The sequence below is a fragment of the Protopterus annectens genome, chromosome 1.part1, assembly GCF_019279795.1.
Source record: "Protopterus annectens isolate FY-2018-M chromosome 1.part1, PAN1.0, whole genome shotgun sequence".
NCBI classification, from domain to species: domain Eukaryota; kingdom Metazoa; phylum Chordata; order Ceratodontiformes; family Protopteridae; genus Protopterus; species Protopterus annectens.
This window is the reverse complement of record NC_056726.1, coordinates 438,989,032-439,004,510: the sequence shown is the minus strand read 5'-3', so window position 1 is coordinate 439,004,510 and position 15,479 is coordinate 438,989,032. Positions and strand designations below refer to the sequence as shown.

Sequence of the window (15,479 nt, the reverse complement as noted above, 5' to 3'; positions counted from 1 at the left end):
CTTATGGAATGGGCTTTGATGTAGTCTGACAGTGTCTTCCCATGGTGTGTGTAACAATAGGAAATGGCTCTAGCAATCCAAGAAGAAATGGTTTGTTTTGCCACAGCTTTCCCCAGAGCCCTGGGGTGGAAGGAAACAAACAGCTGGTCTGATTTGCGTAAAGGCTTGGTCTTATGCAAATAGAATCAAAGTTGCCTTTGGACATCCAGGGTGTGTAGGACCTTCTCAATGTCTCCCTGAGGATTAGGAAAGAAGGTGGGTAGGTGAATAGCCTAATTCAGGGAAAGGTCATTGACCACCTTGGGTGTGAAGGAGAGATTAATCCAGAGGGTGACCCTGTCCATATAGAAAACTAGGAAGGGTTGGGTAGCCATAAAGGCTTGGAGCTCCGAGACCCTCCTGGCTGAGGTCAGAACTACTAGTAGTACTGTCTTTCAAGTGTAAAATTTTAAGTCAGCCTTGACAGCTGGTTCAAAGGGTGGCACAGTAAGTTTTTCTAGGACATAGTGAAGGTCCCAGGAAGGAGGGGTTAGTTTTCTGGGGGGTCTTAAGTGTTAAACACCCTTTAGGAATAGCTTGGCTGGAAGTTAGCGGAGGTTCCATAGGCAACCAGGCAGAAATGGCAGACAGGTGTGCTTTTAAGGAGGAGTAAGACAAGCCTGTCTTCAGTTCACACAGTTAGGATAGAAATCAGAGGCAGGTCATTGTTCAGAAGCTCCATCTGTCTTTTGTGACACCAGACAGAAAACCTTCTCCATTTCAAGAGATAAGATTTCCTTGTGTTGACTTTCCAGGCCTCCTGCAGGACTGAGAGCACGGTCTCGTTGTACAGGTGTCTGAAGAGAATTAGAATCCTATCAGCCTCAGGGAGTGGTGCAGGGAATCTGTATCCCCTTGTGCTGTGTGAGTAGATCCACTGAGGGGGGTAACTTGTGGTGATTGCCCTTGGAGAGATGAAGTAGGAGGAACCAGTGCTGCCTTGGGCCTTGGCCAGTAGAGAGTCACAAACAAGATCACATGGAAGGGGGGGGGGGCATACAAAAATCTCCCCTTCCAAGACATCAAGAAGGCATCTGTTTATAGTGCCTTCAGGTTGTGAGTTCTGGAGAAGTAGCTCTGGAGTTGCCTGTTTGTGGAGGAAGTGAACAGGTCTATCTGTGGAATACCCCACCTATGGATCAGATCTAGGAAAACATCTCTTGACAGCATCCATTCGTGACAGTCTGAAGTGGTTCGGCATAAGGAATCTGCCTGACAATTGTGTTGCGATGGGATGTAGGCTGCCTGGAGGGAGATCCCCTGGGAGATAGTCAGATCCCATACCTGTAGAGCTAGCCTGCAGAGGAGGTAGGACTTCGTCCCTCCTTGCTTGATCAAGTACCACATCACTGTGGTGTTGTCTGTAAAGATCTTCAGGGTGCCCTGTCTGAGGAAAGGCTGGAAGGCCTGCAGGGCAAAAAGAATGGCTGACATTTCCTCGATGTTTATGTGCCAGTGTTTGTGTTTGTCTGTCCACAAACCTTGCACGGTTCTTGTGTCCAGAATTGGCCCCCAGCCCAAATCTGACGCGTCTGTGTGCATGACTTGGGAAGGAGAGGCCCATTTGCAGAGGGAAGCCTGGGTTTTGGGCAGCCTGGGCCAGCCACCACTTCAGTTCTTGGTGGAGGCAGGAGAGGAGTGGGATCCTGAACTTGAGGGGGTGTGAGTGCTGGGTGCATACTGAGTGCAGATACCATTGTATTTTCCTCATGTGTAACCTTGCCAGGGGTAGCAAGGGAACAGTGGCTGCCATGTACCCAAGGATTCTGAGAAATTCCCTCGCAGTCAGGACAGGGGAGAGGAGGGCAGACTGTAGATGGTGACTCGAGGAAAGTATTTTTTCCTCCAGTAGGAAGGCCATTCCAAGGTCTGTCCTAAATCTGCATCCTAGGAAGAAGTCTTGTGTAGGATTTAGTCCGTATTTAGGGAAGTTTATGAGGAACTCTAGAGACTACAGCAGGAGGAGCTCCTTTGTGTGGGCGAGGAGGGTTTGTCTGCTGCTTGAATGAGAAGGTCATCTAGGTATGGTAAAATTTGCATTCCTCTTGTCCTGAAGTAAGCAATGACTGGGGCTAGGCATTTTGTAAATACCCTTGGTGCAGTGGAGAATCCAAAAGGCAAGGCACAAAAATGAAAATGGGAGGAGCCTGCTTTGAATCTGAGGAATTTCCTGGAGGACTGTTTTATGGAAATGTGCAGGTAGGCCTCCTTTATGTCCATGGTCACCATGAAGGCCTGAGGAATGAAGAGGGGAAAGAGAATGGGAAAATGTAATCATCCTGAAGGAGGGGACCTTCAAGAAGCAGGTGAGACTGGAAAGATCTAGGATGGGTCTCCATGGTCCTTTCTTCCTGGGTACCAGAAAGATTCTGGAGTAGAAGCCTTTCCCTCGAGCTGATTGGGGGGGGGTCTATGGTGCCTTGGAGTAACAGCTTGTTTAGGACCATGGATAGGAGGGACCCTTGAGAGGGGGGTGGAAGAGGGATAGGTAGTCTTGGAGGAGGAGAGATCCAAGACATGAAGTAACCCTCCTTCAGGATTAACAAAACCCATTTGTCGGATGTCACTAGGGCTCATGCAGGGAGGCAGTGAGAGAGACGGGAAGACAGAAGTATGGTCTTGAAGTCATCCAGGAGGGGCTGTAGATGCAGCCAGGAGTATCTCCTTAACATAGAAGCAGATGCAGCTGACCTGACAGAGGCCTCAGCTGCATCAAACGCACACCTGAGAGAGTGTTTATTAACTTCAGAGATAAGCCCGAGCAAGGATGACAGGGATGCCTTTGCAGCACAGTCAGGGATATCAGTGAGATCTTTAGAGGCTTTGTCTAGTAAAGCCAAGGAGTATTTGGCCATGTGTGACTGGTAATTCACAGCCCTAAAAGCTAGGGTAGCAGACGTGTAAATCTTCTTTCCCCACCTCTCCATGGCCTTGCTGTCTTTATCTGCAGGCAGGACAGTGGTAGTAGGGAGAAGTTTGGTTTCCCTATCAGTAGCAAGAGAAACAGTAGCTGGGTCTGCTTTTGGGCACTTGAATATGAATTTCTCTGCATCAGGTACCCTGTATAACCTGTCTGGCCTTCTAGGGGCAGGTGGCTGGGAATCCGGATTCAAGCATGCTGCAGCAAAAGCATCCAAGAAGGCAGGCTGGACAGGTGGAATAGGAGACAGGTTAGGAGATTCCATCTGGATCAGGTCATAGGATCGTTTTTGAGCTTCAGACATGTCTGAGCATTCCCATTTAAAAAGTTCTTTCATAAGGTTGACTGTACCCCGAAGGCAAGGTCTTCCACAGGGGAGTCAAGTTCTGCAGAGGCTTCTTCCGGGGATCTAGTCCCCAGAGGGGAAGAAATCTGTGAAGAGTAGAACAAGGAATCCTCTGAGGAGTCAGACATTTCCTCCTGTGCAGGGTAGCTAGGTGTTCTCTCTGGCAGGAAAGGCCTTGGGCTGAGTAGAGGTGAAGCAGCTGAATGAAGGTCTGCAGTAGGCCTAAAGGCCAGGAAGGCATTGTAGAGGCTCTGGCTGAAGGCCTGCCAGTTGGGCAAGGCTTCTGGGGTTGGCAGAATATGCCTCATCGTTTGCTTCTTCTTGGTATTCCTAGCCGGCATCTGGCTGGCGGTAGCCCTGGAAGTCACAGAAGGAACGGTGGAGACCTGATCCGAAGTGCCCATCTCAGTTACTGGTTCCCCACTGGCTTCTGAATCAGGCACCAGGATATCCTCCCCGAACGTGTCGTCTGCTCTGGATTGTGCAGCCTCCTGACAGGTATCCGCTTTATCCGAAGTGGCGGACGCCTGTTCCTCGGCCAAGCTGACGACGGCTATAGGCTGAGAATCGGTGGAGGGAGGTGCAGTGGAAGAAGATGACAGCGTGGGCTTGGCCCTCTTCCTGGGTGGTTTGGATGGGGCGTCGGAGGCGGCTTCCATACCGAGAGCGATCTAAGGCGTTGGCTTTCAAGGTACAAGTCTAGGGCCTGAATTCGGCAACGAAGGGTCTTAGGGACGAACGACTTTCAAATGGCGCAGTTTTTATAATCGTGATCCCTGCCCAAACAAAAGAGACACTGATCGTGGGTGCCTTAATGGGGAATTTGGTGACCACAGTTGCACTTGCTCTTACTGGACATTAACATACTGTAGTACTACAAAAAAAAAGGACTGAAATAATCCCCAATGGGGTACTTATCTTGATGCAAAACTGATCCGACATCCGCGAGTAGCAGGAACACCTGGCATACAACTGGTGGCTGAAAAGTTCTGAGGGCCGGTGCACGCAGACATCACATTTATGGCCCACGTACCTGCCAACACGTCAGAAGTCCAATGCGCCATCTGGGACTGGAAAAGCTTTGGAAACCTGGCTGGACAAGCTGATCAGAAGAAGGGTAAACCCATTAGTGAATACTGTAACATTGGAATAGAAGGACATCAATCACTTCTGTTTCAGAAAAAAGCTAAAACAGTTCAGCAAACAAAAAGTCGCTGTATTTGTTAACTGATCTACAACTGCACACATAGGGTAACAGTTATAATCAATAAGCTACAAATTCTGAAGCAAAGAATATCAGGAAAATCAAAAAAAGCACACAAAAGCCTGTAAACCCTGCAAAAAATGCTCAAGAGATGCTCCATTCCAAAGTGGAAAACCTTGCCTTCCTTTTTTTTCTCCTCGTCTAGAAATGTGTATAACACTGCTTTATGACCTGAACTGAAAATGGCATCGGACTGCATCTGGAAACAAGAAGTTTACCATATGGCAGATTTTATAAAATTACAATGAAATATAACAGATGCTTCTGGATGTTTTAATTACAACTGATATTTCCATCTAAAATGAGCATATCACTTTGACTAAAAAGTTAAAGGAAACCAATACCAAACAGTTATTTAAGCTGGCATTGTGCAACTTTGTTGTGAACTGCGAAAAGTAGAAATATTAATGTTACATGTTCACATCAAATCATGTAACTGGATTTTTGTAAAGGTAAACTCCTCTGCATCTCCGCAACACCCCTCTTTTTTATAGTCCAACTCTGAGATTGTAAACTTGACTGGGTGTAGGAAATATTCAGTTTTGAAAACTCTAATAATCTTTTCGCAGAGTTAGAAGCATGGGTGTATCTGTGTGTTGGGGTGGCCTTCCCCCTGCAAATAAAAAAAATAAAACAAAATGACTTAAATTTACTAGCATTATTTGCATGTTTTATTTCTGATGAATTTGATATCTTTTCAGCATTTCTTTTCAAGCTTTTTACGTTCAGACCTATTTGATATCTTTTCAGCATTTCTTTTCAAGCTTTTTACGTTCAGACCTTCTTTGTCTGGTACTTGAGATTTTACTACTTCTGCTTTAAGACTGTGAATGCGACCACTCTGTCAGAACAGTAAGGGCAAGAAAATATGTTGGATTACTAATGTCATAAAGCTGCGTAAATACAATTTTTCTATAGAATTCAAAACAACAACAAACAATGGTTTCTTAAATAAATACATATGACAACTCACTAGGCTATATTACAAACCCTGAAATATTATAACATATGTATAAGGCAAACAACCTGCAGCAACACATAAGGCTCATACAATTAATTTTCTTCTTTGTACAGTTTGCTTAAAAAAACTATTAAGGCTGCTAGTTCTGGGTTACCCCCAAGATCTTCAATTTGACTTTTTGCTTCAGCTTCAAGCTTTGCCAAAGTACTCTTAGTGTAATCAAATGAACCTACCTTCTCAAGATAATCTATACAGTATTTTTTTATATCTACATTTTCTGTTCGTTTTCGCAAAATATTTTGCACTTGTGTACTTTCTGGCCTAGACCATATAGCATGAATAGTAGGGAATGAAAACTTTCCCTCAGTTAAATCCTCACAAAAACTTTTGTTTTCATTATATTCCTTGGAATGTAAATTGGCATAATCATCCCGTATTTGAAAAAACAGTCCAAGTGTATTAAGCAGTGGCTTTAGATCCTTCTTATAGTCTGAAAATAGCTGCATGAGTCCTACAGCCAAACCAAAAAGTCCTCCTGTTTTCTGCAGAACCATAGCTTTATACTCCTCTTCTGTAGGACAAGTGTACGTATCCCTCCAGTAAATATCCAATCCTTGGCCACGGTGCAGCTCTAACAGCTGTCTGGTAAAAACATTAACAGCCTCTGGATGATCTAGTGTCAGAACTTTTTCCAGACCCAAGAAGTAAACATAGTTGGCTGAATTTATTACAGATGGAATTCCATAAATACTGTGAGCTACTGGAAAGCCTCGTCGCAGCTTGGAGTTGTCTTCAATGTCATCAATGAGCAAACTGGCATTGTGTAACATCTCTGTCACTTCAATGATAACCTAATACAAATGAAATATTAGTTAGCGGAAGATCATTTCAAGACAAGTGACAAAGACAATACTTTCCATACCCAAAACATGTGCTCAGGCACAGTACCAAGTGACTACAATCACTATTACTAGGTCTGCTGTTTTCTGCCTCCAAAAGATGCACACATCCACAAGACAGAGATCTATATTCAGTATTTCTATTGTAATGAGTACAAATCATGCAGCCCTCTCAACTTTCTTAAACAGACGACACCCGGTTACAATGAAATCATGCAGCACATTTGATGAAGTAATGTGGGAAGCAGACAGTACACTTCTTCTTTCGGCTTTTCCCCAGTTAGGGGTCACCACAGCGGATCACCTGTTTGCTCCAGTATTGGACTGCTGCTCTTCGCTCTCCCCCACCAAAAAACAGAAGGGTCAATGTATTCCTGGTTCTTCTATTACTACCCTAGGAATGGTAAACATTTTGGAAGTTGACACACTCGTCAATGCCTCCTAGAACCTTCATTATTTCCTTCCTGCTAGCTGAGCCAAAACCATAAGTGCTGGGACCTCTACAGAGCTGAAGAATTCAAATTTGATAACAAGGGTTGTGATAATCTTACCCATCCATTCCACCTTCTCCAGTTCAATGTTAACTGCTGGACTAACACTGATCCATCAAAAGGAGCATTTGTAAAGGCTGCTTTGGCATCCTGAGTGAAATCAAGAAGACATAACCAGGTGTGTGGTGGAGCTTGGCTAAACCATAAATACCATTCACAGTATTATGGGAAAGAAGTATGGCGGGTAGCAATCAAACTTTCCATCAGACAATCTTCCTAATCAATGGTTCATTTTATCTGCCAACTCACGGGAAAACACAACATGGGCTATAGTTTACTACGCTCATGGAAGAAAGGCAGGGTGAGTAAACTCGCTTCCTTATCTGTCCAGCTCTTAAGATTATTTGGCAAATGGACAGCTGGACATTTAGGTGTAGGAGCCTTTTGATTATAGCCACTGCAGCAATTAAGTCTGAAGTGTCTGTGCTCAGCAGTTCCACGTGCGCAGCAGGTCCAGTCCTTGGGAGGCTGATGGATCTTATCTGGTCTTTTCTGGGATTGGCATGAAAATAACAGGGGCTTTCCATGCTGTTTTAACCACTAGTCACACAATCTTATTACCTGGGGTGGACCACCAGGATGAAGCTGGGGAATGGGGTTGCAGGAAGATTTCCTGCAGGATGTGCTGGGGTAAAGTGGGGGGAGGGGGTCAATGGACCATCTACCTGTTTTGCTTGAACACCTCCAAAATGTTCCCAATTTCTGATCATTTAGGGAGGATTCAAATCCTTCATCCTGCATTTGTGTTTCTTTCTTTCACTTCATCAGAGGCAGCAAGTCTCTGGAAATGACATCTTACAGTGACCTACGATCCCTATGCCTTGCCCAGATAAATGATGAGAAGCTGACAATCCAAAGACAGACAAGTCTTTTGCGACACTGATGAGAAAACAGAGATAAAGTTTACAAATGCAGCTCAGCCTGCATTGAGGCAGGTGCAGATGCCATCCCTTAAACTAATAGCACTGCCCCAGAGCAGCCAAGCCTATTATTTAAAACTAAAGCATTGCCTTTTACTGAATGTGGAGCTGGAAGCTTACATTCATTCATGGCAATGTTGCACCAGGACCTCTCTTGTAATTTCTCTTAATATTTTTACTTAAGAGTGCATATCAGTCAAATTTCTTCCAGTGCTAACTATAAACTCTGGCATTCTCGACTGCAGTTTCATTTATCCAACCATTTTTTCCACATTTTAACTCCAATAAGCCCAAAGCTAAACACACTGCTCTTTTTTAATTGATGTATGCCTCTGGATTTACAGACAAGATGCTGTTTTTTAATTGGCCCCTTACTAAAGTGCTGACTCTCTTCAAACTAAGTGATCCATAAACTCTTCCACATTCATCTGCTGGTACATGCAGACTTAACTCTTGGTCATTACACCTGTTGTCTGTATTTCTCAACTTTTGTTCCTTTGGATTCTGGAAGTTATACTTTCCAGTTTAAAATTCTGTCTTTTCTCAAACTATCCCCAGGATCATGATGAAAGAATAGTTGTGCAAAATCTTACCATAACCATAGATGTCCTTCTCTTCCATGTTCCAGTATTCTTGGTGAGGGATTTCCCACCCCAGGTGACCCAAACGTCGGTTCCTATACAAAAGCTTCAGCTTGGCTACTGTAGTTGTGTGGGACATCACACGTAGGACCATAAACCAGGGACCTTAAATGTGACATCTGCATGCACAGACTTCAAAACTTGAAATCACAGCTGGACAGGTCCCAGTAGAGTAGCCAGTGATGTCAGCAATAGGATTACACAGCCATTAGGTGGTTAAACTGGTCATAGGGTAGGGTATAGCCACCAAGAGACCCAGAATATGTCAGTAATGAGCGAGAGAGAAAGATAAGGGGGTTAGGTGGGTGGGAAGGAATACTGCAACATGGAAGAGAAGCACATTTATGGTTATGGTAAGATTTTACACAACTATTCTATGTCCTTCTAGTCCTATGTTGCAGTATTCTTGGTGTGGGGGAGTACCACAGCTTAGAAGGAAGGAGGTAGAAGAAGCTGATTCCACAAAGCCCTGCAGAACTGCTCTGGTAAAATCTGCACGTGCTCTGGAGATATTGTCTAACTTGTAGTGTTTGGTGAAAGTGTGAATGGTGGACCATGTGGCTGCTTCCAGGATGGATGCAGAGTCCAGGCCTTTTAGGAAGGCTCTGGAGGTTGCTACTGCCCTGGCAGAGTGAGCTTTTACACCCTGTGGGAGTTTTTTGTTATGGAGAGAATAACGTAAGCAAACAGTTTTTCTAATCCAACATGCGATTGATTGTTTGGGGACTACCTTGCCACAGGCCCTGGGGTGGAAGAAAATAAAGAGCTGATTGGATTTCCTTATGGATTTGGTTTTGTCTAGGTAAAACCTTAGCTGTCTGTGTACATCTAGGGAGTGCAGTATCCTCTCACTTTCATTGAAGGGAGAGGGGAAGAAGGTGGGTAGATGAATGGATTGGTTTAGGGACAGATCGTTGACCACTTTGGGCATAAATGAAGGGTTGGTTCGTAGGGTTACCCTGCCCTTGTGGAAGTTAGTGTATGGAAGGCAGGACATTGCGGCCTGTAATTTTGACACCCTTCTGGCTGAAGTTATAGCCACTAGCAGAACTGTCCTGAATGTACAAATTTGTAGAGTGGCCATACTGGCGGGTTCAAAAGGAGACTGTGTTAGTTTTTCAAGGATGAAATTCAGGTCCCAGGGTGGTGGGATGGGTTTTCTTGGTTGCCTGATGTGCAAAACTCCCTTTAAGAATAGCTTAACATTGATCTTGGCTGGTAGGGGAGGGTCTAGAGGCAGGCAGGCTGAGATTGCTGAAAGGTGGACTTTCACTGAAGAGCATGAAAGCCCCCTCTTAACTAGGTGACACACATAAGCAATAACTAGGAGTGGATCTGCGATGCATGGATCCCTGCCCTTGCCCAGACACCATTTGGAAAATCTCTCCTATTTAGCTAAGTAAGATTTCCTGGCCTCCCTCTGGACTGAAAGCACATCCTCTGAGTAGTGGTGCCTGAAGGAAATTAGAAGTTTATCACCCACAGTGTCGGTGCCAACATCTGTAAGTGTGGGTGAATGAGAGTTCCTTTCTGCTGTGTCAGAAGGTCCACCTTGTCGGGTAACTTGTGGTGATTGCCCTTGGCTAGACTGAAAAGTAGGGGGAGCCAGTAGGGGGTCACCAGCAAGATTTTTGGTTTGTCGCTCCTGATTTTCAGGAGGACTTTTTCAATTAATGGGAAGGGTGGAAAGGCCGAAACCTCCCCTTCCAAGAAATGCTGAATGCATTTACTCTCCAAGCTAGTGGGGAGTGGGTTTTGGAACAGCAAGTCTGCAGTTGTCTGTTCTGGGGGAGGCAAACAAATCTACTTGAGGTGTGCCCCACCGATGGCCAATATCTAGAAATACATTCCTGTTCAGCATCCATTCGTGATTTGGAGAGGATGTCCTGCTGAGAAGGTCTGCTTGTTTGTTGTCCTGTGAGGGGATGCAAGATACCTGCAGGGACAGTTTGTGTTGTGAGACTAGGTCCCAGATTACTAAGGTCAGTCTGCAGAGGCTGAATGCTTTTGTTCCTCCCTGCTTGTTGAGGTACCACATAACTGTGGTGTTGTCGGTTATTATTTGGAGAACATCTGGTTGTAAGAGGGGAAGGAAGGCTTTCAGTGCCAGAAGGACTGCTGTCATTTCCCTCACGTTGATATGTTTGTTCTTTATGGAAGGGTGCCACTTTGCTTGAATCCTGTAGTTTGACATTGTGGCTCCCCATCCTAGGTCTGATGCATCTGTATGCATGAATTGATTTGGAGTGGGTAACTGCAGTGGAATGCCTAGGTTCAGCTGAATTTGCTGAATCCACTATTTTAGCCATGACTGTAGGCAGGGTAAGAGTGTGATTTCTTGCTCTAATGATGCCGGTGCTGTGACCATACTTTTTTTTTTTTTTAGATACCACTGCAACTTTTGCATGTGCATTCTAGATAGTGACAGCATGGGAGTGGTGGCTGCCATTAGGCCCAGGATTCGTAGGAATTGCCTTGCAGATATCCGCTGGGTCTGCAAAATGGTTCTAAAGTGGGAGGACAGGGAGATGACTTTGTCCTGGAGAAGAAAGGCTTTCATTATGTCTGTCCTGATCCTGCAACCCAGAAATGTTTTGTCTTGTTCTGGGGGTCAAGGAAGATTTTTGGAAGTTGAGAGTGAACCCCAGTCTTTGAAATAGGCAAATGGTGAACTTTAGATGGATTAGCAGGGTTTCCTTGCAATCTTCTAGGATCAGGATGTGGTCCAGTTAGGGATACATCTGAATCCCTTGTGTTCTTTAACAGGCTATGGCAGGTGCCAGGCATTTTGTGAACACTCTGGAAGCAGTGGACAAACCAAAGGGCAATGCGGTAAATTGAAAGTGAGAGGAAGGTCCACAAAAATGCAAGAATTTCCTGTGGAAAGGTTGAATGGGTATGTGCAGATAGGCTTCTTTCAGGTCAAGTGTGGTCATGAAAGCCTGGGCTAGTATAAGAGGGAGTAAATTCTGTAGGGACAACATTCAGAAGGTGGGAACCTTTAAGAATAGGTTTAAAAAGGAAAAGTCTGGAATGGGTCTCCTTGGTCCATCTTTCTTTGACCAGAAACAGTCTTGAATAGAAGCCTTTTCCTTCCTGCCCTGGAGGGACTGGTTCTATTGTGCCCAGGTTCAGAAGATATTGCAGAATCTGTGGGAAGAGGTGTGTCCGATTTCTTGGGGGGAAGTGGATGTCCCTTAAGGGTGGCCTTTCTTTCCAAGAGAGGAAGTATCCTTTTTGAATTATAGCCAGAACCCATGTATCTGTAGTGATGGTTTTCCAAAAGGGGAGGCAGTGGGACAGGCAGGCAGAAAGGGGGAGGTGGGCAAGGCAGTCACACATTGTAGGGTCCTCCTCTGTCTTGAAAGGGCTGTCTAGTTGGGGGGGGGCTGTGAGACAGCTGGCCTGGAAGGGGTTTGTCTTCTGGCCCCTCTTCTGTGTTTGGAAGAGGTAGTAGAGTCTTCTGACAAAGGTGGCTTTGGCAGGGTAATTTCTGTAATATTTGGGAATGGGAGACACCAGAAGATGCTTGATGTCTTGCAATTACTTACTCTTTTCTTGTAGATTTTTGAAAAGTTCTGCTGACTGTTTTCCAAACAAAAAGTTAGGGTCCAGAGGGGCAGCTAAGATTTTAGACTTGAAGCCCTCTGGTAAGTGTTACAGATGTAGCCAAGAATATTTTCGAAGTACAGTGGCAGAGGCTGCAGATCGTGCAGAGGCCTCTGCAGCATCATAACTACATCTAATGGAGTGTCTGGCTACTTGGGCAGCCAGAGATAGTTCGGAGGAGATGTCCGATTTAGTGAGGCAGTCTGGAGTAGCAGCCAGCAGAGTAGAAGGTTGAGAGACAAGGTTCAGAACATATTTGGTCATATGAGTTTGATAGTTGATGGCTCTAAAGGCCAGTGTGGAAGAGGTGTATACCTTCTTTCCAATTCTATCCATGGTTTTGCTGTCCTTGTCTGTAGGTAAGAGAGAGGTAGACAGAATCAGTCTGGATTATCAGGTGATATAGCAATCACAGCAGGGTCTGCCAGAGGTGGTTTGACTAGAACTTTCTGGTCATCAGGCACTTTGTAGAAGCAATATGGCCTCTTAAGGGCAGGTGGCTGAGAGTCTGGTGTCTTAGATGCTGAGAAAAAGGCATCTAAATAAGCAGGGATGATAGGAGGAATGGCAGAAAGGGGAGAGATTCCACCTGTAACAGTTCAAAACACCTTTTTTTGAGTATCAGACATTTGAGAGGTGTCCCATTTGAAGTATTCCTTTATTTTGGTTATGGTCTCTCCAAAGGTGATATCCTCTGGATGGGAGTCCCCTTCGATGGATTCTTCATCTAGGGAGTGATACTCTTGAGAAGCGGCTATTTGGGAGGTATAAGATATTGATTCATCAGAAGATGAATAATAAGTTTCTTGCTCTTCTTCCCTGTCTTGTGAAGTAGACGGTGGAATAGGGGAGACAGAGACAGGCCTAGGGCTGAGGAGAGGAAGAATAGATGGAGAAGAGGCTGAGGGCCTAAGGTCCATGAAGGCCTGCATCAAAGATGAGGTGAAGTACTGCCAATCAGGTAGGCCTTCGGCAGGTGTAGCCAGATGTTTGGTTTTCTGTTTCTTTTTAACTGGGGTAGTCTTAGGCATAGGCCTGGAATCGGATACCTGACTAAGGGTAGTGGTGTCCGGAGGGGAGTTGGAGGCCCAGCTGTGTCTGGTTCCCCCTCGATGGTAGCCAATGTCTGGGTAAGCTCTGTGGATGTGCTTGTCATCAACTGCGAAGCAGCTTTCTCGAAGGTTGCCAAAGTAGGATCTGTCGGACATCCCTCAACTCCTAAATAGGTAGCTGGTGGGGTGTCCGAAAGCAGAGCAGCAGTGAAAGTGGGCCCTTGGAATCTTGGCTTTCTTCTGCGGAGGTTCAGTCAGGGCTTCCGAAACGGGATCCATCCTTAGCACTAATTTTTTAAGTCGCTGTTTTTTTAGGTATAGATTAAGTGTAGCCAGATGGCTACGTAGGGTGTTAGGAATGAAGGAATGGCAGAGCAATTGGTGTGACCGTGCTCTTAGCCTAGGCAAAAAACGCAGCGGTCGTGCAGATCTTTATGGGGTACCTGGCACCCGCATTGGCATTTGCTCTTTTTTGCTGACATCGGCTAAAGTTTACTACTACAACAAACCAAGCTTTAGCTTGAGGTCAAAAAAGAGAAAACCCCAACGAGGTACTTAGCTTTTAGACGTCTTGTGGTGAAGGAGCGAAGCACACGATGTGACAGTGGTCTGCGGATGAAAAATTCTGAGGTCTGTGCACGCAGACGTCACATTTAAGGTCCTTGGTTTATGCTTCTATGTGTGACATCCCACACAACTACAACAGCCAAGCTGAAGCTTTTGTATAGGAGCCGACGTTCGGGTCGCCTAAGGCAGGAAATCCCACACTAAGAATACTGCAACATAGGAATAGAAGGACATATGATACACTGCAAACAAATTCTCTCTCTAGTTATGATAAATGTCAAACCAGATTACACTCTTCATTTTATTACTGTCTTAAGTTTTCATTACTATGTCTTTGATGTTTTGCAAGCATATTCTGGGTTAAAATTAGTCTCAAATAGAAATTTGGTTACCTTATTCCCTCTTGGTTCATGCAGCTTTGATTCAGTCACTAATTACGGCTAGTATACTTCAACCTCACTTAGCAGCTTTTGACTCCCTGTACTACACATTTTGGTATAAAGTACAGTTTTTTAATACTTTCTCTCACTATACAGCTTATACAAAGTCTATATTTATAATCAAATACTGTCTTAAGTGAAATGATGATCTTCAAACCAAATTAAAGTCCACATTTTATGCTTTAGTTAAGTTTAAATCACCATAATGATTTGACGTTTATAATGCAGACATTCTGTGGGTTAAAATTACAACTTAAATTAGACTGCTGGCTGTCATATTTTAGTTCCTATTGCATATGCCAATGGAGTCGTTTCTATTTTGTTAAATGCTAACAACTGTTTACATAAGTCATATTTCTCATCTACAGCCTACTAAATATTCACATTTTAGGTGTGTTTATATTTTTCCACACAATTCATCATTGCATTTTGCTACACCAGGCTACATGGCCTTAAAGGAAACCATGTCAATTCCATGTCTCGATATGGATTCACTTTAGAAGCTTGAAATATTGAAATATCGAATTTCAGTATTTTGCGACCATAAAGTCGAATTCTGGAAAGAACGAAAACTCAGAAGCGCAAAATTCAAAATCTTGCACCCCAGAGATTTTGAATTAGCGCTTCTGGTGTTTTTTTGTGGTTATGGATTCAGGTAAGTACTTACATGTTAAGGGGTTTGGGTAGGGGCTGTGGTGTGTGTTTTGTTACTGTGATGTATGTGTGCGAGGAGACTGTAGCTTGTGTGGTGGTGTTTTGTGTGTTTTTGTATGTACTGCGACCTCGGAGTTAAAATATATAAGTGGGGGGGGTGCAGCTCCCCACATGGGGGGTGCAGGAGGGCTTGCCCCCCTGCTTTTATGTAGGACAGAGCTTGTGTTTGTGTGTGGGGAGGAAGGTGTGCGTTTGTGTGCAGCAGAAGCGATAATTCAAAATCTCAGGAATGCAAGATTTTGAATTTCGTGCTTCTGAGTTTTCGTTCTTTCCGGAATTCAACTTTATGGGCGCGAAATACTGAAATTCGATATTTCAGTATTTCGAGCTTCTAAAGTGAATCCATATATACAGTGTGACTGTAGTTTTAAGTCTTCTGTTAGCCAAATCTTTTCCCTTATAATCCCTTCCTCATAACCAGTTTTTATATTACTATCATGTTTTAAACTGTGAATGGACTTAAATGTTTTAATTATGTTGTTTATTGGTGTGCAGCATTTGTTTAATTTAGTGCCATCTATGGACAGCCACTGGAATGTGGCTACTTTTAAACCTG

General features: G+C 44.4%; 1 protein-coding gene across 3 annotated transcripts in view; it reads right to left on the bottom strand.

Moving 5' to 3' along the window:
- Positions 1-4,836: 4,836 nt before the first annotated feature.
- GGPS1 (geranylgeranyl diphosphate synthase 1) overlaps positions 4,837-15,479 on the bottom strand; it is a 172,092-nt gene continuing 161,449 nt past the window's right edge. The window contains exons 3-4 of one of the 3 annotated variants that reach the window (XM_044075782.1): positions 5,764-6,381; positions 4,837-5,182 (exon numbers count right to left, since the gene is read on the bottom strand). In XM_044075782.1, coding sequence (XP_043931717.1) covers positions 5,141-5,182; positions 5,764-6,381 — 660 coding nt within the window. In that variant the 3' untranslated portion in view covers positions 4,837-5,140. Of the gene's footprint in view, positions 5,183-5,212; positions 6,382-15,479 lie in introns of those variants that run through there. The other 2 variants (XM_044075767.1, XM_044075775.1) reach the window with 2 other exon arrangements.